The sequence below is a fragment of the Nicotiana sylvestris genome, chromosome 2 (assembly GCF_000393655.2).
Source record: "Nicotiana sylvestris chromosome 2, ASM39365v2, whole genome shotgun sequence".
NCBI lineage: Eukaryota > Viridiplantae > Streptophyta > Magnoliopsida > Solanales > Solanaceae > Nicotiana > Nicotiana sylvestris.
Window position 1 is genome coordinate 20,858,976 of NC_091058.1, and position 24,012 is coordinate 20,882,987.

The window sequence follows — 24,012 nt, forward strand, 5'->3', positions numbered from 1 at the left end:
GAAGGAACAAGCAATTCAGTAAGGGGAACAGGTGCATAAGAAGGTTTTGCTTCCTGAGAATCAACTTCTCTTTGAATTGGTCAATAAGGTGATCTTACCTCGTTCTGAGAGACGATCTATTGCTACAAAATCGGATATGGTCTTAATAGAAGCACTTTATGGGTTTGTCCCAATCAATCTGCCATCAATTATGATAGATCATATGCAAAAAGTGGCAAACTTTAAAGGTGGTATCATAGGCTACCATATGGCTTTCTCCTCACTCAGGTGTTCAGATTCTACAAAGTCCCCTTGGGGAATCCCAGAGTAGGCACACGTAAGCAAACTTTCTCTAAGACCGCTTTAGAAGAATGTGAGTGTATAGAAAGAGTTGGTAGAAGCATATCGGCTATTTCTCATCTTATCAACGCTCAAAATATAGCTTTTGAAGAGAACAGAAGGTTGAGGGCTCGAAATGCCATACTGGAGGCTCAGCTTAGTCAAGCAGTTAAAAGACCTGATTCTGTTAATGAAGAAGTTGCACGACTGACAAAGGAAAATGATAGACTTTGGCACAATTACTTGAAGAACAACTTTCTGCAAATGCTCGACTGGACATGGTTCTCAAAACCATTGATGTCTCTTCTTCCAAGCCTCCTTCTTCTAGTGTTCCTTAGGATCCTCTTAGTGACCAGCTATTTTTGCTCTAATCTTCTCTGGCTTCTGTTTTATTTTTGTTTGTTTTTGTTTTTGTGATGGCATGCTGGAATTCACTATTACTGCTCCTGTCTTGCTCAGTCCATTGTAAATATTAATAAAGCAGCCCCCCTTTTGCCTGTCCAATATTGTGTTCCTCTGGCTTCTCTTTTCTCTCATGTTTTGTTCACATATGTGGCATGAGCTAGCTGCGTTAGACTTCTTTATGCTAAATACTTGCTTGTGCTCTTTTTAATGATACCAAAAAGGAAGAATATAAGACTTTAGGGGGAATTTTGGGGAACTTTTTGTGGTTTTTGGAGAGCTCTGAGATTAAGGGGGAATTAACTGTGGAGAGCTTTGATATTAAGGGGATTTTTTTTTTAAAAAAAAGGGAGGGGAGATATGAGATTAAGGGGGAACCTTGTATAGTTTCTGGAATCGTATCTGGTTACTTCTGCTCTAAGCAAATACTATCCATGCCTAAGTTTATCATCATCAAAAATGGGGATTTTGATAGGGTTTTCAATGCCTTTGCCTTTATGCTTCTTATGTTTTGATTATTTAACAAACTTGTTGTGAAGAACTAGATAGAGAACCTGGCCCACATGGTATACATTTCAACTGGCCTGGTTCAAGTTTGAAAATCAGCAAATAAATGAACGATCATAGGGAGGAACACAACAGGGACTTAGTGACCTGGTCCCTCAGGGTTCTCCAACACAAGTACAAGTCAGTGACTATCCACAATCATTATAAAGAGGAACATAATAGGGACCTGGTCCCTTAGGTCTCTCTAACAGAAGTACAGGTCAACTGTACAGCTGGAACGTAGCAGCAGAAAGTGACCATCTCGCAACTATTACAAAAGAGGAACACAATTAGGATCTGGTCCGGTAGTGTTCTCTGACAGAAGTACAAGTCAACTATCTAGCTGGAACGCAACTGCATAGAAGTGGTTGTGCAGACAGTACAACAGTCACTTCTCATTGGGAAGAAGCGTGTATCAAGAATTGACACCACTATCTATTGTGATGTCTTTTGTGATATCAACCTGGTACAAAACACAACATCTTTGTGCATTCAGTGATATTCTCTCAAGCATAACAGTGTAGCTAGGGTAACTATTTATCCTTTCTAACTCCTTTTGCCATTTAGCTTATGCCTACCCTTGAATGTGTAGATCCAGTACAATTTCTTTGATTCTCTTGTTGCATGTTGTCTCTTTTCCTTTTCCTTAAAATATTCTGTTGTTTCTTTCGCCCCATACAACTTCTTATTTGATATTTTTCTCCTATCAACTACAACAATGTAGCCTATAATATTCTGGAGTAATCACATTCAAACATCAGGTGCTCCCTTGTCTCCTCAATGTTCTTTCCACACAGTACATATTCTTTTGATACTGATATTCCCCATTTCTGTAATCGCTCAACTGTGGCTAATCTTCTATGTAATGCCAACCAAAGAATGAAATGATGTTTAGGCAATGCATTAGATGCTATGGTTAATCTTTTCTAGGGACTCTTCTGATATTGAGGTCTTGCTGCAATGTAGAATTTCTTAATACTAAATCTTCCATGCTTGCAGTAGCTATTCAAATCATCAATGTAACTCTTTTAACTGAACTAGTCCCTAGCATCAAATATCTTCTTGACAAGCCAACAAGTTTGCTTAAGAATACTGATATTCTTAACACTTCTATCTTTTATATAGAAGTTATGGATCCATTGGATCCATAAAGTATCTTTCTTTGTAGTTATAGCCCACAACAACTTGTAGAGGGCAGCCTTGTTCCAGTAGTAGATATCCAAAACATTGAGCCAACCTTCTGACATTGGCATACAGATGGCTTCCCAAGCTATCAAGGCCCTCCTAGATGGTCCATTACTTCCAGTCCATAGAAAAGTTCTACATGCTGTGACTATTAAGTTGATGATCTTCTTAGGCAATATGAACACTTGTGCCCAGTATGTTTGTATTTCAAAGACCACACTTTTGAGTAGCTAAAGTCTCCCACTATATAATAGGAATTTAGCTGTCCAACAGTTGATTCTTGCAGTGATATTCTCAATTAGTGGCATCCATTGTTGTATAGACAATTTTTTGGAAGACAATGGCACTCCTAGATACTTGAATGAAAGTTGTCATAGAATGAATTACATTTATTCTAGAATCAGTTCTTTGAATTCCCATAGGAACCGCAACAATATATAGTGCACTCTTCTCCATGTTAGCCTTGAGACCTGACACCTCAGAGAAGTGAGTGAATCTATCCAGTAATATTTCTTGCCTTTCTTGAACTTCGGTTTTACTAAGACGAGGAGAATATTTAAATATATATACCACATTATAACCTCTCTAAATTAATATTGTCGGATCATAAAATATTATTAATTTTATAAAAATATTATTTAATCGATAAATTAATACTATTTATTAATTTAAAGAGTATTTTCGAGATTCGATGAAGATTAGTTTTAATTACATCAAAATTATTGTATCTGACTAATTTAAATATTATATTTATTGAATTAATATAAAAAATAAATTCATTATATATAAAATACAATGTATGATTCATTGTAATGGTTATTGTTTATTTATTATAATTAATAAATCAAAGTAATATTTATTGTTTTTTAATCAAATATTATTTATTGTATTTTTACTAAAAACATTCAATAGCAACATAGAAAATTTCTTCAAACCGTACCCAACAATGGCTTCTCATATAAAAGGTGTCATAATATCAATAATGACAGATCGAATACGTAAAGCATTATATAAGTACAAAAAAGATCATTTCACATGTACTCGAAAAGAATTGCAGTTGTGGCTTGATGAAAATTTTCATTTAAAAGTTAGTCAAGGTACAATATCAAACACACTCAAACGATCACCTGAGTATCTTTCGGCTAACTTAGAAAAAGGAAGGGATATCAAGCGGCACAAGCCAACAAAATTTCCAAGCATGGAGAAGGTTATTTATGAGTACATTCTCCAATACCAAGACCATGTGAATATAACCGAAGAGTTAATTTTGAGAAGGCGAGAGATATAATGAAACTTTTATATCCTAAAAAAGATTTTGAGCACAACTTTTCTCAATGCTGGCTTGAGAAATTCAAGCTAAGACACAATATCAAGTCATTTTGTCGTTTCAGAGAAAGTGGCTCGATTGACATACAAGACATGGAGACGAAATTGGAGTCCGTAAGGAAAAAAATAGACCATTTCCCTATAAAAGATTTTTTAACATGGTTGAAATTGATTTGTTTTACAAGTTACAAGCTGGTTATTTTCTTGCTATGGAATAACTTGAAGGAAGAAAGCGGGACAAAAAAAGGCTCACGGTTGTTATTTGTTGCAATGATGATGGATCTGAAAAAATTCTTTTATGGATTATTGGATAATATGCAAAACCATGTTGCTTCAAGAAGGTCAACATGAACGGCTTGAATTGTCACTATCATGCAAATAAAAGATCATGGATGACAAGTGTGTTTTTTGATAAATTTATTCGTTGTTTTGACCATAAAATGCATGGTAGATTAATTTTGCTTGTGGTAGATAATTTTCGAGTACACCCAAAAAATATTAAAGGACTACAAAATATTAAATTGCTTTTCTTGCCACCCAACATGACATAAAAAATTTAACCTTGTGATGCTGGGATAATAAGAGCTCTCAAGATGCATTATCGATGTAGATTTTACCGTAAGATATTAGACGGCTATGAGCTGGGACAGACTGATCCACGAAAAATTAATGTTTTGGATGCTATCAATCTTGCAATCGCGATTTGGATGACAAATGTTCAGCAAGAGATAATTGCAAATTGTATTTTGCACTATTCGTTCGGGGTGAAGCCTCGAGGAATTTAAATGAATCCACTTGTGAAAAAGATATTCATGAACATGAGGTCATGGTTAATGATCTCGGTTACCGCAATAAAATAGATGTCATTAACCTGCTGAATTACCCAGGTGAAAATGATATATGTTGAGAGATCTAGAGCTTAGAAGAAATTGTGGATACCTTCGGAGAAAACAATGTTGATGATGAAGTTGAAGATTATACAATACCTTTGGAACCAGTTACGCGTGAGGAACACTTATCACGTCTAAAACTCTTGATAATTTTTTGGTGCAGTTCGAGAAGACAACACCAGAACTTTTGAATGCAATAAGAAAAGTTAGAGATGAGCTTCAACTAGATTTAAATTTTAAGAAAAAAACAAAAAAAAAAAAAACTAGAATCATATTCATTATCTAATATTTATAATTTTATGGGACTATATATTTATATAGGAGTCTTCCGAAAATATATTATCTTATTATCTTATCGAAATCGGTGATTTTTTCCACTAGCCGGAGTCGGAATCGAAAAAAATTTATTATTTTAAAGAGTTTATTAATTTATCTAGTATTAGTTTAGAGACGTTCTGCTATATGTAGTAGTATTTTTTTCGCTTAGTTATCGTACATTTTGCTTTATATACATTTTACTTTATAGTCATTGTGATCTAACTAAACACGTTTAACTAATAGTTTACTAAAATTTGAGTGTTTTTTGGTCAATTTAGATAATTTACTCACATTTTTATTTTGTAAGGAATATGTCAATCATTTACTGTTCCTCAATAATATCAGTTTCAATCATAGCATTTTTTTTAAATATTCAACATCAGATAGTTACGTATTAAATATTAAGAGACAAAATCTCAGAATATTCTAGCGTCTCTTTAAAACATATCATATAAAATATTGAATTTTTTATTTCGTCTCTTCTCTTTGTGAGAAAATACCAATTGAAGTGTCAAAAATTAGATTGTCATAAATATTTCATATATTATATTATACACAATAATAAGAAACTAAATATTTCATACATTGTATTATACACAATAATAAAAACTTACTTGAATACAAAAAGAGTTGGAGGAGTTCTAGTTATTACAACATCTATATTTCTTCAAGATTCAAGAATTATATAAACGCAAGCACATCTCTTAATCTAGAAGTGCAACATGAATTATTGCTGAAATAAATATAATTTGTAACTTAATATTACTATTAAACTGTTTGGATAATACTAGGACTAATACTCTATTAATAATTGTGAATTATACGCACAGATAAATATGGAGATACAATTAAACAATGGTGTCTGGAATACTGTGTTTTCCAAGAGGTTGTGAGTTCGAGTCTCTCCAAGAGCAAGGTGGGAAGTTCTTGGAGGGAAGGATGCCGGGGTCTATTTGGAAACAGCCTCTCTACCCCAGGGTAGGGGTAAGGTCTGCGTACACACTACCCTCCCCAGACCCCACTAAGTGGGATTACACTGGGTTGTTGTTGTTGTTGTTGTTGTTGTTGTTGTTGTTGTTGTTGTTGTTGTTGTCTGGAATACTGTGTTTTCAAGTTAGCTAATTTTACATTCTTCATAAAAGATACTAACAATAAAATTGCTTTATATGTCCTTTTTTTCTTTTCTTTTAAGTATCCAGGAAGGTCCATTACGAGGAATAAGGTGCTAGTTGGTGGACTTTAAGCCATTGAGCTTTAAAATAGAAGAAGTGTGAATTGGAAATGGAGGAAAATAAAATAGAGGGAAAATGAAAATTTGAAGAAGTGAACTTTTGTCTTGCACTTTGTCCCTCATGGGTGAGGGACAATCACATTTGTGTGCTTATATATAGATTCACTTCTTAAAGCCCTTAAAAGGAGTTGAAGAGAATGAACCCTCGCGCCGTCGTCGTCGTCGCTCGCTCGGCTCGTCTTCGTCTTCGTCTTCGGCTTCGGATCGATCGATAAGATTATTTTTGGACAAAATTTATTTAATTATTTAATAATTAATTAAATTCCAAATCACTGTTGAAAGTTCAGAGGGCCTCGCTGGTCGCGGTTCTGCCGCGACCGCGGTAGAATCGCGGCAGTCAGATTCAGAGAGGCTCTCTGGCAGCGGTTCGGCCGCGATCGCGGTAGAACCGCGGCAGGCCGCGTATTTTCTGAAAAGGCACATTTCCAGACACCTCTTCTTATATTTGCATATAAATTTTGAGGCAAGGCTGCATCTTCAAGATATGAAAAACACTCTAGAACTTCTTTCTTTCTGAATATATTGCATCCTAATTCGCAGTCTCTCTCTCAAATTCGTAAGTGTGATTTTGCTCCGTTCTTTGAGTTCGTTGGTATCCTGCAGTTTGTATTGCCACTGTTGCAGGAAGGTTTATTCCGTTTTATCCTGGGAAAATTTAATCCATTACCTTGGCAACGTGTGAGGGGGTTAAAATTCCTTAAGGACGCACAAGAAAATTGTGGACTCGGAATATTTCTGATTCTTTACTATTTTATACATTTCTTTATTCTTCTAACAGTTTTCTGATTTTTGTTTTAACACAGTAACGCTCACAAACTTAAGGAATTTTATTACTAACGTTTCTGTGTTGATTATTAAACTGTTTTCTTTATACTTTGTTGGAGACTAAAGCCTTGTTGCTTTCTACTCCTATAATTATTTCTGTCCGGTTTAAAGTACATAAAAACTTTGCCGGAATAATAAACGTACGGGTTTGAAGTATATAAAAACTTTACCATTGTTACGTGTTGTATGGTTGGTTTGGTATTCAGTTTGAAGATATCAAAAACTTCACTGATTAACAAGTTTTGTATTGTTTTCAACTTTACACAAATATGACGAATGAAAACCAAACTAATGGAAGTGTTGCGGGAACAGTTGCTACTGTTACAAGCCGTTCTACTCCTGCTCATGCTATGGCACCGGCAGAAAAACCCGAAAAGTTTTCCGGTATTGACTTCAAATGTTGGCAAATGAAGATGCTCTTCTATCTTACTACATTGAGTTTGCAACGTTTCATCAAGGAGGATCCTCCGGTCATGGCTGAAAATACTCCGGATGATGAACGACTTGTTGTAACTGAAGCATGGAAACATTCTGATTTCTTGTGCAAAAACTACATATTGAGTTGTTTGGAAGATGGCTTGTACAATGTCTATAGTGTCATGGAAACTTTATGGAATGCACTTGAGAAGAAGTACAAGACTGAGGATGCCGGACTTAAGAAGTTCGTGGCTGCAAGGTTTTTGGATTTCAAGATGATTGACACTAGGTCCGTCATAACTCAAGTCCAAGAATTACAAGTCATTGTGCATGACCTCCTTGCCGAAGGTATGACCTGAATCAATAATATTATTAATAAGATTTATCTTATTATTAATTATGAATTTGTTATTGAAGGTATGGTCATAAATGAGGCCTTTCAAGTCGCTGCTTTCATTGAAAAGTTACCTTCGTTGTGGAAGGATTTTAAGAACTATCTTAAACACAAGCGGAAGGAGATGACACTAGAAGACTTGATTGTTCGTTTGAGGATAGAAGAAGACAACAAAAATGTTGAAAAGAAGTCACGTGGAAACTCGACAATGATGGGGGCGAACGTTGTTGAGGAGGCGCCACAAAATAAGAAGAGGAAGAAGGCTTCCGGACCAAAGAATTACCCAAGCAAGAAAAAGTTCAAGGGTAATTGCCACAACTGTGGAAGATCTGGGCATAAGGCCGTGGATTGTCGTGCGCCCAAGAATGATAAGAAGAAAAAGAATCAAGCTAACATGGTTGAAGATGAAATGGAGGACTTATGTGCCATGTTGTCTGAATGCAATTTGGTAGGAAATCCAAAAGAATGGTGGATAGATTCTGGAGCCACCCGCCATGTTTGTGCTAACAAGGAGTTATTTTCTTCTTATGCCCCCGCAGGACCCAATGAGACAATCTTCATGGGAAATTCATCTACGGCCAAAATTGAAGGAGTTGGCAAGATTGTGTTGAAGATGACGTCGGGAAAAATAGTGACTCTAAATCAAGTCCTCCATGTTCCAGACATTCGCAAGAATTTTGTGTCTACCTCACTTCTTGTCAAGAATGGATTCAAATGTATTTTTGTTTCTAATAGTGTTGTACTTAGTAAGAACGATGTATATGTAGGAAAAGGTTACCTAAATGAGGGCCTTTTTAAGCTAAATGTAATAGCAGTTCCTATCAATAAAGTGAATGTTTCTTCTTACTTACTTGAGTCAAACACTTTATGGCATTCGCGTTTAGGTCACGTAAACTTCAAAACATTGCGGAAGATGATAAATCTAGAAGTATTGCCAAAATTTGATTGCATTAATTCCAAATGTCAAATATGTGTGGAATCAAAGTATGCTAAGCATCCTTATAAGTCCGTTGAAAGGAATTCAAGTCCTTTAGACTTAATTCACACAGATATTTGCGACATGAAGTCAACACCATCTCGCGGTGGGAAAAAGTATTTTATTACTTTTATTGACGATAGCACGAGATACTGCTATGTTTATTTACTTAATAGTAAAGATGAGGCAATTGATGCTTTCAAGCAATACAAGAGTGAAGTTGAAACGCAACTAAACAAAAAGATTAAAATGATAAGAAGTGATAGGGGTGGCGAATATGAATCTCCTTTTGAAGAAATTTGTTTGGAAAATGGCATTATTCACCAAACAATTGCCCCCTACTCTCCACAATCTAATGGAATTGCGGAGAGGAAGAATCGAACATTGAAGGAGATGATGAATGCATTGCTAATAAGTTCTGGCTTACCACCGAACTTGTGGGGGGAAGCTATACTTACAGCTAACCGGATAATCAATCGTGTACCTCATAGTAAAACACAGTCCATTCCTTATGAAAAGTGGAAAGGAAGGAAGCCTAGCTTGAAATACTTCAAAGTGTGGGGGTGTTTAGCTAAGGTACAAGTTCCTAAACCTAAAAGGGTTAAGATAGGTCCAAAAACGGTTGATTGTGTGTTTATTGGATATGTAACCAATAGCAAGGCATATCGTTTTCTGGTTCATAAATCAGAAAATCCTGAGATTCACATTAATACGATAATAGAATCAGATAATGTTGAATTCTTTGAAACTATTTATCCGTATAAAAAGGAAAGTGAAGTGACCTGCCAAAAGTCAAAACGACCTCGGGAGGAAATAACAGATGGTATGCCTAATGAAGAAAATCCAAGAAGAAGTAAACGTCAAAGGATATCTACTTCATTCGGTCCAGATTTTCTGACTTTTCTGTTAGAAAATGAGCCTCGTACCTTCAAGGAAGCAATGTCTTCCTCAGAAGCACAATATTGGAAAGAAGCTGTCAATAGTGAAATAGAATCCATATTGAGCAACCATACCTGGGAATTGGTTGATCTTCCTCCAGGTAACAAAACGTTGGGTTCTAAATGGATTTTCAAGAAGAAAATGAAGGATGATGGTACTATTGACAAATACAAGGCAAGACTTGTTGTCAAAAGATTTAGACAACGAGAAGGTCTTGACTATTTTGACACATACTCGCCGGTAACAAGAATTACATCCATTCGGATGCTAATAGCATTAGTCGTCTTGTATGGTCTTCAAATCCATCAAATGGATGTAAAAATAGCATTCTTAAATGGTGATCTTGAGGAAGAAATTTACATGAATCAACCTGAAGGGTTTGTGGTTCCGGAAAAAGAAAAAAAGGTGTGTGGACTTGTCAAGTCCCTTTATGGACTAAAACAAGCACCCAAGCAATGTCATGCGAAATTTGACCAAACAATGTTGTCAAATGGTTTTAAGATTAATGAATGTGATAAATGTGTTTACATTAAGAACGTTCCAAATCATATAGTCATTGTTTGCTTATATGTTGATGATATGCTAATAATGAGCAAAGACATTGCCGACATTCAAGCTACTAAGCGTATGCTTGCTAGTAAGTTTGATATGAAAGACTTAGGAGTTGCCGATGTAATTCTAGGAATTAAAATCCAGAGGACTCCTCAAGGTCTAGCTTTGTCTCAATCACATTACGTGAAAATGGTACTTGAAAAATTCAAACACTTGGAATTTAGAAGTGCAAGGACTCCAATTGACTTAAACCATCATCTTATGAAGAATAAAGGCGAAAGTACGTCTCAATTGGAGTATGCTCGTGTGTTGGGAAGTCTAATGTACATCATGAACTGTACACGACCCGATATAGCTTGTGCAATAAGTAAACTTAGTCGATTCACAAGTAATCCCAACAAGCATCACTGGGTGGCTATGAAACGAGTTTTGGGATATTTAGAGTATACCCAAGACTACGCTTTGCACTACAATAAATATCCTGCGGTTATTGAAGTATATAGTGATGCTAATTGGATAACCAGCTCATCAGAAACAAAGTCCACAAGTGGATATGTGTTTACTGTTGGTAGAGGAGCAGTATCTTGGAAGTCTTCCAAACAGACATGTATCGCTCGCTCTACAATGGAATCAGAGTTTATAGCATTGGATAAAGCCGGTGAAGAAGCTGAATGGCTTCGGAATTTTTTAGAAGACATTCCGTTCTGGCCAAAACCTTTGGCTCCTATTTGCATACATTGCGATAGTGAGGCTGCAATAGGACGGGCAGGGAGCGTTATGTATAACGGAAAGTCTCGTCATATACGACGAAGACATAATACCGTTAGACAACTACTTTCTAGTGAAATTATCACTATTGATTATGTAAGATCAAGGATAATGTTGCGGATCCACTTACAAAAGGCTTAACTAGAGAGGGAGTTGAGAAATCATCTAAGGGAATGGGACTATGGCCGAGGACAAGTCAGCATGGCGGTAACTCTACCTAGAATTTTGGTTGTTCCGACATCTAGGTTCAAGGAGCTCAAACAAAGTTATGATTGACCGGTACAACATTGTCAAAATAAAAAACTTTGGTCCATTCTCGTGATGAAGACAATGTTCAGTAACAAGGATAGAACTTTACACGTTCTTTAATGATTACCTAATTTTGATGAGGTATTTATCAAATAGTGTCAATCTAAAGGATTACACGTTTAGGAATCACCTATGTAAGTGTGAAGTGGAAGCCGCTTCAATGAGAATTTTGTAAGCCAATTCTCTACGCACTTATGAAACCAGGCGGTGTTCATGGCTAAAACGAACACAACAATGAGAACCAAAAGACGGTTAAGGGTTGGTTGTGTGACATATGGCTGTCTAGGTATACACTAAAGTTCGACGGTTCAAAGATATCAAATCTACCGATTGACCGAGTATATCCGACATATGTTCACTACGGAAAGTTCAAAGGGAAACCTACTTATCCAGATGCAATTAATCCTTACTTGCAAAATCACATAGCTTTCATCTATGATCTTTCTTGATACAGCCATTCCCATTCATGTGGGGGATTGTTGGACTTTAAGCCATTGGGCTTTAAAGTAGAAGAAGTGTGAATTGGAAATGGAGGGAAAATGAAAATTTGAAGAAGTGAACTTTTGTCTTGCACTTTGTCCCTCATTGGTGAGGGACAATCACATTTGTGTGCTTATATATAGATTCACTTCTTAAAGCTCTTAAAAGGAGTTGAAGAGAAAGAACCCTCGCGCCGTCGTCGTCGCTCGCTCGGCTCGGCTTCGGCTTCGGCTTCGGCTTCGGCTTCGGCTTCGGCTTCGGATTCGGATTTGTCAAATGATCGATAAGATTATTTTTGGAAAAAATTTATTTAATTATTTAATAATTAATTAAATGTCAAATCACTGCTGAAAGTTCAGAGGGCCTCACTGGCCGCGGTTCTGTCGCGATCGCGGTAGAACCGCGGCATGCCGCGTATTTTCTGAAAAGACACCTTTCCAGACACCTCTTTTGATATTTGCCTATTAATTCTGAGGCAAGGCTGCATCTTCAAGATACGAAAAACACTCTAGAACTTCTTTCTTTCTGTATATACTGCATCCTAATTCGCAGTCTCTCTCTCTCAAATTCGTAAGTGTGATTTTGCTCCGTTCTTTGAGTTTGTTGGTATCCTGCAGTTTGTATTGCCACTGTTGCAGGAAGGTTTATTCCGTTTTATCTTGGGAGGATTTAATCCATTACCTTGGCAACGTGTGAGGGGGTTAAAATTCCTTAAGGACGCACAAGAAAATTGTGGACTCGGAATATTTCTGATTCTTTACTATTTTATACATTTCTTTATTCTTCTAACAGTTTTCTGATTTTTGTTTTAATACAGTAACACTCACACTCGTATGAATTGTTAATATATTAGATCAATCGGAATTTGGAAAATTTGGGTAGTGTTTCTAGAGGAAAGTTCTAGAGAACAACAGAGAAGAGAAAATGTTCTGAGATGATTGAACCGACCAACCCTTACACTTTGAGCCTCATTCACTTATATACAAAACATGTAACCAGTCTTTACAGTGAGTTAAAGAAGAAAAATTTGGCTAAACTAAGAAATAGGCTAATTATTACAAATGTCAACTAATGCAAAAAATAAATACTATGGGCCACTCATGTTTTATATTTTGGGCCTGAGGCAAAATATTCAGATAGCCCAACACCCCTCCCCCCCTCACTCAAGTTGGAGGGGGACAACACCTTCAACTTAGACAGCAAAGAATGGTAAAGAACGCAAGTCAGAGGCTTAGTAAAGATGTTCGTAAGCTGCGTAGAGGTAGAGACATGGAACAACTAAATCAAACCTTCAGCAAGTTTCTTCCAGATGAAATGCTAGTCCACCTCAATGTGTTTGGTACGCTCGTGGAACACATGACTCTTAGCAATGTATATGGCTACTTAATTATCACAGAAAACTGAAATAGGTTATGAAGCAGGAACAAAAATATCAACCAACAGCCTGGATAACTAGGCTAGTTCAGCTACAAGTTTGCTAAGAGCTTGGTACTCAGCTTCAGTGGAGGAAAGTGAAACAACAGGCTTTTTCTTTGAATTCTAGCCCACCAAACTATCACCCAAGAATATACAAAAACCCGTAACTAATTTTCTAGTGTCGGGGCAGACTGCCCAATCACTATCAGAGTAAGTTGTGAGAGCACAATCAGGTAGGGCTGGGCATAATTTGGTAAATACTAAATTACCATACCGAAATCAAAAATTTTGGTTTTTGGTATACTGTATTTTGGTATTTGGTATGGTATTTGATTTAAGTTTTAAAAAAAAATTGGTATTAGGTATGGTATTTAGTATTTTAAGATAAAATACTGAAATACCGATACAGGACCGAAATATATATTATATTATACAAAACACATATTATCAATTATAATATAAATATAAAAAATATAAAATTTTACTTTTCTTTATTTTCAATGTTTATCAATTAACTCTAAACAAGCAACAAGACATTTTTAATGATCAAATATTCTTTTATGTACAATTTTCTCTATTTGGGTCGATATTTGCTAGTTTTAGACAATTTTTTTGTCAACAAACATTTTTAGTTTTGTATTTTTGAGTACTTTAATTAAGAATATTAGAGTGTATGGTTCTATGCACTAGTTAGTATTCAAACCGAGTAAACCGAAGTTACCGAACCGAATAAACCAAAACCGAAACAAGAAAAGCCGAACCATACCGAATTTAATTAGGTACGATATTGGTATAAGATTTTAAGAAACCGAAATATCTAAATACCGCACCGTACCAACCGACGAACACCCCTAAAATCAGGAGAATTAGAGTAAAACAGTCCAACATCAATCGTGCCCTTCAAATATCTTAACATGTGCAAAGAATAAGACATATGAGGTAAATGAGGTACTTGCAAGAATTGACTCAAATTTTGCTCCCCAAAGCGGATATCAGGTCGAGTATGGGTCAAAAACAAAAGCTTACCAATTAAACAACGATACTTCTCAGGATTGGGTAACAAGTCCCCAAAATTTGCCTTCAACTTAGTGTTCAAATCCAAGGGACAGACAACGGAGGACACATCCAAGCAGCTATATTCCCTAAGCAAATCAGTTACAAATTTCTTAAAGTTTAACAAAAATTCAGTGGGAGAAGTGGAGAACTCAATCCCTAGAAAATAATGCAAAGCGCAGATCTTTGATATTAAACTTATTATTCAAATATTGTTTCAAAGCTGAAATTTCAGCAAGATTGTCACATGTTAAGATTATGTCATCCACATAAACCGCAATAATGACCATGTTACTAGGAGATCCTTTAATAAACAGGGAATAGTCATTTAAAGAATGAGTGTATCCTCGCAAACACAAAGCTTGAGACAACTTTGCATACCATTGCTCGGATGCCTGTCTCAAGCCATAGATGAATTTCTTTAGCTTGCACACTAGAAGGGCAATAAGAGAAGAAGAAGAAGAAGAAATGGAGACTCCTGGAGGCAATCTCATATATACCTCCCTATTTAAATCACCATGAAGAAAAACATTATTAACGTCAAGTTGAAAAAAAGACCAAGCCTCTTAATAGCAATAGTCACAAGACATTTAACAGTAGATAACTTTACCATAGGGGGGAAAGTTTCATTGAAATCCACCCCCTCAACCTGGGTGTCACCCTAATAATAAGCCGTACTTTGTATCGTTCAATACTACCTTCAACCCTATATTTAATTTTATAGACTCATTTACACCCAATAGATTTCTTCCCGGCATGTAATTCAACAATATCCCAAGTGTTGTTTGCTTCTAAAGCCACAAACTCCTTCTGCATGGCTTCCTATCAAGCTGGAATAGGAGCTGCCTGAGCACAAGCATATGGTTCAAATTCTAAGTGCTAAACTGAAGAACAAGAAAAATAAGCAGGAAGTTGATATTGATGATAATGCAAATAGGAAAGAGGATTATGAGGCCTATCAGACCTCCTTAAGGGTAGAGGATCAGAAAAAGTAAAGGAAGGATCAGAAGAAGTAGAAGACATAGGAGAAGGAGAATGAATAGAAGAACTCCCAAAATTGGAAGAAGGAGAAGCTGAAGAGTCGGTATACGGTAAAGGATCATCGAAAGTAGGGGAAGAAATGGGAAGTGCATAAGTAAAGGAAGATGGATCAGGTGTAAAAGGAGAAGAATCAGGTGCATGAGAGAAGGAAATAGTTGAGAGAGGGGACTCAGAAACATGAGCAACATGTGAATCAGAAGGTGCAGCAAAAGGAAACTGTTGCTCATCAAAAATAACATCTCAAAGCATTTTTTAGATTCAGATTATAGAACTTATATCCTTATTGGCATAGAGATAACCAAGAAAAACACACTTTATAGCGCTAAGTTGGAGTTTGTCCTTTTGTGGTATGGGCATAGTGGCATAGCAAAGACAACCAAAAGTCCGCAAATGAGAATAACTAGGTTCCTTCCCATACAATATTTCAAAAGGAGATTTATTATTCAACAATTTGGAAGGCAGCTTATTTATGAGATAAGTGGCTGTCAAAAGACAATCCCCGCAAAATCTTAGTGGCAATTTGGATTGAAAAAGCAATGCTCTAGATGCTTCAAGTAAAGTTCTGTGTTTTCTCTCCACTACACCATTTTGTTGTGGTATGTGTGGGCATGTAGTTTTGATGAATGATGCCATGGTCAGAAAAAAAAGATATGGCTGAATGATTGGACCCCAACTCCAAGGCATTATCACTTCTAATAGTTTGGACAGTCATATTAAATTGAGTTTTAAGCATCAAAACAAAGGCTTTTAGCAAGGAAAATGCATTACTTTTAGAACCCATCAAATGAGTCCATATAGATCTACTGAAATCATCAACAATTGTTAAGAAGTATCTAGAACCAGAATAGTTTGGTATATGATAGGGTCCCATGTGTCAACATGGATAAGTTGAAAAGGCCTAGTACTCTGGACATTACTATTTGGAAATGACAACCTTGTTTGTCTAGCCATAGAACACACATTGCATGGAAAACATTATTTATCAAAAACAACAGGAATACTTTTCATCCTTACAAAAGGACTGTAAGCCAATATTTGATGCCAAACAATATTCATTCCATGCAATGCAACTTTATTACAAGTAGGAATGGAACTATCTACAAATAAAGTACTAGAAACAGAGATACAAGATGAAGGTGAGTTGCAGGAAGTAAAGTTATCAGTCACGGAGTTCCGAGGAAGAGATAAAATTATCGATTGAGACTTGTAGAGTCTATTGCTTACTCTACCAAACGCCAGATGCCTTCTCAGAAAATGGGCCTGAATGAAACAACCAATACCAATAAACATGATTATATAATGCAACTGTTGTACTAATCAGCAAACAGAAATGAGACTGTGATGAAAAGATGGGACATAAAGAACATTGTGAAGAGTGATTGATTTATTTAAGGAATAGGATCTTGTGCTTGTTACCTTAACCTTATATCCATTTGGAAAGGACACAAGGTAACGAACAATCAGGGGAATAATGTTAAAAAGAACATCTTTGTTTGAAGTCATGTGATTAGTTGCACTAGAATCAGATATCAAAATTAGATTTGTGAAATTAGTGGATTTAGTAGATTGTGTCAGCATACAAGAACTTGAACCATATTCTACAGAATCAAACAGTAAAATACCAGCAAAATTAGCAGATGCCATGAGATTAAGTTGAGGAATACAGTCAGACAAGTGAGACTGTTGAAGAAGATTCATCAACTGTGTATATTACTGCTGTGTCAATCCAGGCATTGCAGACCCTTGATGGTCATGATTTTCAACCACAACAGTGATAGAACTAGGAGTAAGACCAGAGGGATGAGAAGTAAAGCCATTTGAGGACTCATTTTCTGTAGCGACACGTGCTGCAACTCTCTTCCCTTTTATGAACTTGAAGTTTGGTGGAAAGTCATGAAGCTTGCAACACTTATCAATTAAATCCCCATGCTTATTGCAATATTTACAAAATAGATTAACCATACCACCCTTATTCTGATCAAAACTCACACTTTGATTATACTGCCTGTGAGGAGGAGGATATATGACTTTATTATTGCCACCGGACACATGGAAAGATGCTGACTCAGAGTTAAATTAGGAATTAGGATTTTCTTATCTTTGTTTCTCATCTTGGAGTAGTATGTCGTATGTACTGTCAAGTGATGGCAATGGTTACATCATCAAAATATTATTCCTGACTCCAACATATATCTCATTAAGACCCATAGGAAACTGATGAACTCTATCCTCTTCTTCCTCCCTCAAAAGTCCAGCTTTGATAAGACATGCACGTGCATTTACTTTATTGCTACGCATTACCCTTAGTTCATCCCATAACTTTATGAGCTTGTTGAAATAAGAAGCAATGTCAAGAGCTCCCTGCACAGTGGAGGCAAGCTCTTTCTTAATTTCAAAAATCTTTGTACCATTTATTCCATATTATTTATTCAATTACTCCCAAATGTTCTCAACTGTTTCTAAATATTGAACACTCTCTGCTATTTCTGGAGAGAGCGAGCTCGTCAACCAGGATATGATAATGTTATTACATCTATTCCATTGTTTGAGATTGAGTGAATTATCAGTAGGTTTAGGACATGAACCATCAATAATTGCAATCTTATTTTTAGCAGACAAAGATACAATAACACTCCTCTTCAACCCACCAAAACCAGAACAAAAATATAGCGTGTGAACTAGAGAGATACCGGGTATATAAGAGGGATACAAAAACAAAGGATTAGATGAATCAATAGAATCAGTACTAGTGCTACCAATGATAAAAGCAAGAGACACCATAATTTCTAGCAGATTCAACAATCAACTATACATGTAAACAGAAACTTAGGCTTGAGAAAAGGAATAATATTACCAATCTCGTCAAAAAGAACTTCAAAATCAGCGACAATCACGAAACCCTAGCTTCAGAAATACTCCAAAAAACTTAGCTCCAAAATTTAAACCAACAGCAATGGAAACGACAAAAATGAACAAACTCACGAAGATACAGAGGAAATATACGGCAAAACAGAAGAATCCACAAAAAAAGAAGAGATTTTGAAACTCCTCGAGCAACTTTAGGAAACACAACCTTTGCAAAAACTAACGAGAGTAACATCGGACGATTCAGAATCACGAGATCAATCTGGATCCACGCTCTGATACCATGTTACATGTTAAATCAATCGGAATTTGGGAAGTTTGGGTAGGGTTTCCGGAGGAAAGTTCTAGAGAACAGAAGAGAGGAGAAAATGTTATGAGATGATAGAACCGACCAGCCTTTACACTCTGGGCATCATTCACTTATATACAAAACATGTAACTAGTTTTTACAATGAGTTCAAGAAGGAAAAATGAGCTGAACTAACAAAATAGGCTAACTATTACAAAGGTCAACTAATACAGAAGATAAATACTATGGGCCACTCATGTTTTATGTTTTGGACCTGAGGCAAAATATTCCGATGGCCCAACAATGACACTTCATTTTCAAAGCTTCAACTTATCATAGAGATAATGTTTAAAGAGAAATTTTCACAAACCACTATTGTTTAGTGGTTATTAGCTTGCTATAGCTATCATTTACTAAATTACTAAAATATGGGAATCCAGCTAGCAGATAATGTATTCGACTGTATTCGTGAATACAATAACATAAATCTGTGGAAAAAAGGGTCCTTTCAGCTGTTTAAAAAGGGTAAGTGAATCAATTAACGCGATAGACTCCTAGTATAACTCAACTAACTCAATTATAACACGCATAATTTGTATTTCCAGTTATAGAATATTCTCAGCCAAAAATACCCCAAAATAGAGCAATCTCTAGAGATTCAATTCTGGCTTTCTTTGTTGCTATCGTTCGTGGAAGTTCTCTTTACTAAATAAAATTTGAAATTCATACAAATATATACAACAATCGGTATAATTCGATTTTACATATGGCAAGTTTGATCGTACATACTGCTGAATACATAATGCTTAATATACAGTGGAATACATATGAATACAAACTTTAGTATATATACACTACAATCTGCTGAATACATATATGAATACATAATGTTTAATATATAGTGAAATACATATGAATACATACTGTAGATATATTTGAATATATATATATATATCTGATGAATACATTCCATAGTTTACTTAAGGATTATTTTTAGTAAACTGCTGAATACATACTGCGGATGTATTTTGAATACATATGATATCCATACATATTCAAGTTCTAATAAATATTAACATTATTTTTACAGATTGTCGACAAATACATCAAAGATGCAAAACTTTTTATTGCAACACAAGAGCCCAACGAGATTGCTTCGGCCGTTAACCTTCTCGACGCTGCACTTTCTCTGCCCCCTCGTTTTAAGTTAGCACTCGAGTTAAAATCTCGATCTTTACTCTATCTCCGGCGTTTCAAGGACGTCGCCGGTATGTTACAAGACTACATTCCCAGTTGATAATGGTGGTTGTATTCACGGGGAAGATACTGGGTTGGGAGAGAGATAGTGGAGAGAGATCGTGGGTTTAGTAAAGTTGTATGCTATACGGTGTTAGTGTGAGAGAAAGAATAGAAAGTAGAAGAGAGAAAAATATTTCGCAGTGTATTTAAAGGCTTAAAGTAAGAAGTGACCATAAATAAATAATTTTCTATAAAATTTAAAAGGTAGCTATAAAAAATAATTTTTAAAAAAAGTATTTATTTATAATAAATAAGGTGTAAAAATTTGTTATAGGAGGTAAAATTTCCATGTTTAAATAGGAAGACTTCCTTAAGGAAATTTTATGTCTTACTATTATGTAAGCAAAAAGGAAAGAAAAATTCCTCGGGCAAACAACTCCAAGAAAGTCCATATTAGAAAGCTTAGGCCCAACATAAAGCCCATTCAGCTCGATCGACGATGATCTTCCCATTTCCAATTTCTCTCAGACACAGTTCTTGTCAGTGTCAGCAGATCTTGACTCTAAGTTGACTGTTGTGTTATTTGAAAGCTAAAGATCGCAGCTTTCTTCAGTAGAGATCAATAATCAAGGTGACATTGCCACACTTGTTTATATTAAGAAATTCCAACTCAAATGCTTTAGTACTACTGATTTGATTTTATCACCAAATTAAATTGAATCATTCTTCTCTGCATTTTCACTTAGCTGGTACGAGCTTTCCATCATACTTATAAACTTATGAATGCTGGTTTCAAGTAATTTCAGAAATACCCAGAAATATTTTTCCTTGTACCTTTCTTTTTGGTACTGTTTTGGTAGAAAATTCTTGATATGATGAAGTAAAATCAACAATATTTCTTATTTAGTTTCTGGGTTTGTTCATGAGAATGATATTTCACATAAAAGGAGCAGTCATCTTGGTGCTTGAAATGTTTCTTACAGCTTACTACATTGCACTGCTTGAATTTGGTTCTGCATTTGTTTTTATTGTTCTGTAGATGAATGGTGTTAGTGGGTTTTATTCATGAATAGCAAGAATTTTTTTCCATTTTAGCCTTGTTTCTTGGTAGTGTTTAGTGTAGCATTCTTGATACAGCGAAGCAAAAGCAACAAGTTTTATCACTATATTATTAGGTGTTTGTTGGGAAAGATATGCCCCATAAATGGAGCAGTCTTTTGCTTGAAATTGTTCTTACAGATTACTAAATTTTTCTGCTTGAATTTGGTGCTGCATTTGTTGTTATTGCTATACACTTAATTCGTGTTGCTGTTGGGTTTTCTAGAGTAATGTGACGTCTAATTTGTGCAGGTGTCAGCAATTAAGATGGACGTGCATTTGAAATATGCATTTGGTAGATTTCAAGAGCAATTTGGATCTGGACCTGGACTTGGTCCTGGATCAGGAACCAATCTTATGAAGATAGATGGTATTGCACCGCCTTTCATTAAGTCTGTATACAGAGCTGCTGCAGCTTTGTATAGAACTGATCCTTGGAGGCGGTTGCGCCCAGGTCATCTTTTCGGTGTAAGGGTAGGGAAGGATTCAGATTGGTCTGGCAAAAAACAGCCATTTTCTTGTATCCAATTTATTGGTGGAGATGGTGGGGATATAGGTCTTTATATGTTTAGGTCGGAAAATGATGCGAAGAAGATGACTGGTTCTAGGGAGACAATTCGGGTTCCAAATGTTGAGGTTTTGCGGGTTACTTATGACCTGGACTCTGTGATGCTCCCTTCAAATAAGAGATTTGTTATATCGTTGGCATTGGAGGTCTCAGGTGAAGATCGATATCCAGTGATTGACGTTGGCCGCTGCACAACCACTGGTGAGCTTCAGTTTAGGAATCCAACACTTGAAGAGCTTAGATTTGTGTATGCAGTAATGAAAGGAGCTTCTCTTCTGCACCCTTTGCTTCAGCAAGATTATGGTGCAGCTCCAAAGTGGTCTAGAGTGACATATTTTGAACCTTTCATCGAAACAGTTGATGTCCAGTGGCCTGCAGAAATGGCCAAAGGAAATGATCTTGTGGCAGTAACAATTTCACACCCTCCTGGTCGAGGATATCAGGAAAAGTATAGCTCGTCATCAACTTCCACTCCCACCAAACATTCCGAAGCGCAAATGGAGGAGACGTTTATTGATGTGAAATCAAATGCAGCTGTCTGTTTGAGGGAGTGCATGCTGTGTGAGGAAAAGGTCAGCAGAGAACAGTCAGTTTGCTGCGGTCATTGCTCTGCAGTGGTCTATTGCAGTTCTGTCTGCCAGAAGCAGCATTGGAAGGAAGCGCACAAAGATGTTTGCGGACTTTACAGGGCCATGATGGAAAGAGAAGAAGAGCTGGCAATGAAGATCTTCATCTTTAGTTGTTCTGCTGAGCAGCCTTGTAAATGGCTTGAATCACTTGGTATTCACCAGAAAGGCATGTGGAGAAGAAAATGTAATTGTTATTTCCACTGTCCATTTGGTCTTCTTCCTGTTCCGGGTGGACTTTGGGATTCATGGGGTGGCTTGGATGAGAATGAATACCCTCATGATTCACCTTTTCATAATCATTTTAGAGATGGGATATCAAGCTCAGTCTTCTTATCTGGTTGGCTAGAGTACTACAGCCTCCGGTCATTACCACTAACGAGTCCCGTTGCAGATATTCTGTCTCATCCCTTGACAATCTATTACATATTGACAGCACTCAACATCAGCTCAAAGAATCTGTTACTCAAGAACAAAGAGGTGATCCTCCACTACATTGGACCTGAAGGTGAGTTAGATTGGATGCCAGCCTTTGCTGAGATTGGTCATCTACTCCACGGAATGGGCAATATACACATAATAATGGTCGGGCCAGAAGTCCCCACTAATTTATCCGGGACAACTTCTGGAATAGGTAGCAGAGTGAGGGTAAACCTTGTAAGGGGTCTTTACCAGGACGAAGCCAACTATCTGCCAACTCCTCACGTTATCATGTCTTTGAATTGTGGGTTAGGAAGCTATTCATGTTGGAATGGAGCTCTTGACTTGATAAAATCCACGAACGTTCCAGCTTATTTCACCAATGAGTCCGAACTTTCGTGCTCAAGTAGTAAACAAGTTCTTCGCGCTGCAGGGTTACATATTAGCTATCCTGTAACACCAAATCCTTTCCGTTCTCCTGTGAGGATTTTTGGCACTTCCACTAATTTCCCATCATATAGCAATTGTTTTTTGTTAGGAGTAAATACATGAATTAGGATATCCACTAAAGCCATGTTGATGTTGTAATTCCCGAGTCTTGCACACTGTTGTCAATATTCAGCTGTATGGTGATCATCTGAGGGACACTTATTAAAGAAATGCCTTACAGCGAAATTGTTTTCAGTCCATATATGGAATCTGGGTTTGTTTCTTTCATCAAATAATTATTATTTATCAACTTAACTGTTATTTTCTTTTAATGTTCATAGGTCTGATGTATGTTATTGATTATATATCTGTAAGACTACCACGGTATATTCTGGAGAAATTTTAGCAGAGACCAAAAAGAGGTATGTGATTTCCTTCCATTTCCCCTAGCTTTGGACGATAGAATTACCGGTGCCTAGTGGTGACAAAATGATAAAAAGAAAATAGTTATTCACTCATATTATCCATTAAAAAATAAGTTGGATAATGAACTTTTTAAAAACGGGTCAAATATGGATAAGAACTATATTATCCACTTAGAAAATGGATAACCATTAGATAACTAATGTGTTTAACTTTTACATTTGTAAAGCCTCAAATTAGACTAGGAATTCTCCCAAAAGTGATCATATTCAAGGAGTCATGGATAATATGGATATTCATATTATCGTATATCTATATTATCCGCCGGTTAACCCATTTTATCCGTATTAAATATGGGTCGGTTGGATAATTTATCCGTTTTTTGCATTACACATTTTTACCCGTCCATATATCCGATCCAACTCGCCCATTTGCCACTGCTACCAATTCCTGTGCTAGAGGAAGCAGCGTTGTTTTGTTTCCATCAATGGTAGTATATTTTCTTAGTTGTGTCCCGATGACCAGCTTTGGAAGTTTTAGTTTTGTATTTCTAAAAAAAAGTGCAATCCAACTTGATCAATGGCGGCCGCGGTCATGCGCATTCCCCAC

At 36.3% G+C, this 24,012-nt stretch overlaps 2 protein-coding genes across 3 annotated transcripts; one reads left to right on the forward strand and one right to left on the reverse strand.

The window, feature by feature from the left end:
• Positions 1 to 17,156: 17,156 nt before the first annotated feature.
• On the reverse strand, positions 17,157 to 18,227 carry LOC104214444 (uncharacterized). The gene is made up of 3 exons (XM_070164099.1): positions 17,919 to 18,227; positions 17,605 to 17,807; positions 17,157 to 17,451 (listed from the first exon to the last, which is right to left on the reverse strand). The coding sequence occupies exons 1-3, from the start codon at positions 18,225 to 18,227 to the stop codon at positions 17,157 to 17,159; spliced, it is 807 nt and encodes a 268-aa protein (XP_070020200.1).
• Positions 18,228 to 20,306: 2,079 nt separating this feature from the next.
• Positions 20,307 to 23,240, forward strand: LOC104214420 (uncharacterized). Of its 2 annotated transcripts, none has more exons than XM_009764080.2 (2): positions 20,307 to 20,470; positions 21,190 to 23,240. In XM_009764080.2, exon 2 carries the CDS (start codon positions 21,205 to 21,207, stop codon positions 23,101 to 23,103), a length of 1,899 nt encoding a protein of 632 aa, XP_009762382.1. In that variant the 5' UTR covers positions 20,307 to 20,470; positions 21,190 to 21,204; the 3' UTR covers positions 23,104 to 23,240. The 2 variants fall into 2 exon arrangements, with proteins under 2 accessions (XP_009762382.1, XP_009762390.1); XM_009764088.2 differs by lacking the exon at positions 20,307 to 20,470 and adding an exon at positions 20,479 to 20,588.
• Positions 23,241 to 24,012: the final 772 nt, after the last annotated feature.

Bases quoted from the DNA above. Each gene is read 5' to 3' on its own strand.
- LOC104214444 (XM_070164099.1), bottom strand. From the start codon at position 18,227: ATGGTGTCTCTTGCTTTTATCATTGGTAGCACTAGTACTGATTCTATT. The intron at 17,808-17,918 runs GTTCAATATTTA...TCCACTGTGCAG, and splicing joins CTCCAGAAATAGCAGAGAGT to GGAGCTCTTGACATTGCTTC. The intron at 17,452-17,604 runs GTAACCATTGCC...TCCTCCTCACAG, and splicing joins AGGAATAATATTTTGATGAT to GCAGTATAATCAAAGTGTGA.
- LOC104214420 (XM_009764080.2), top strand. From the start codon at position 21,205: ATGGACGTGCATTTGAAATATGCATTTGGTAGATTTCAAGAGCAATTT.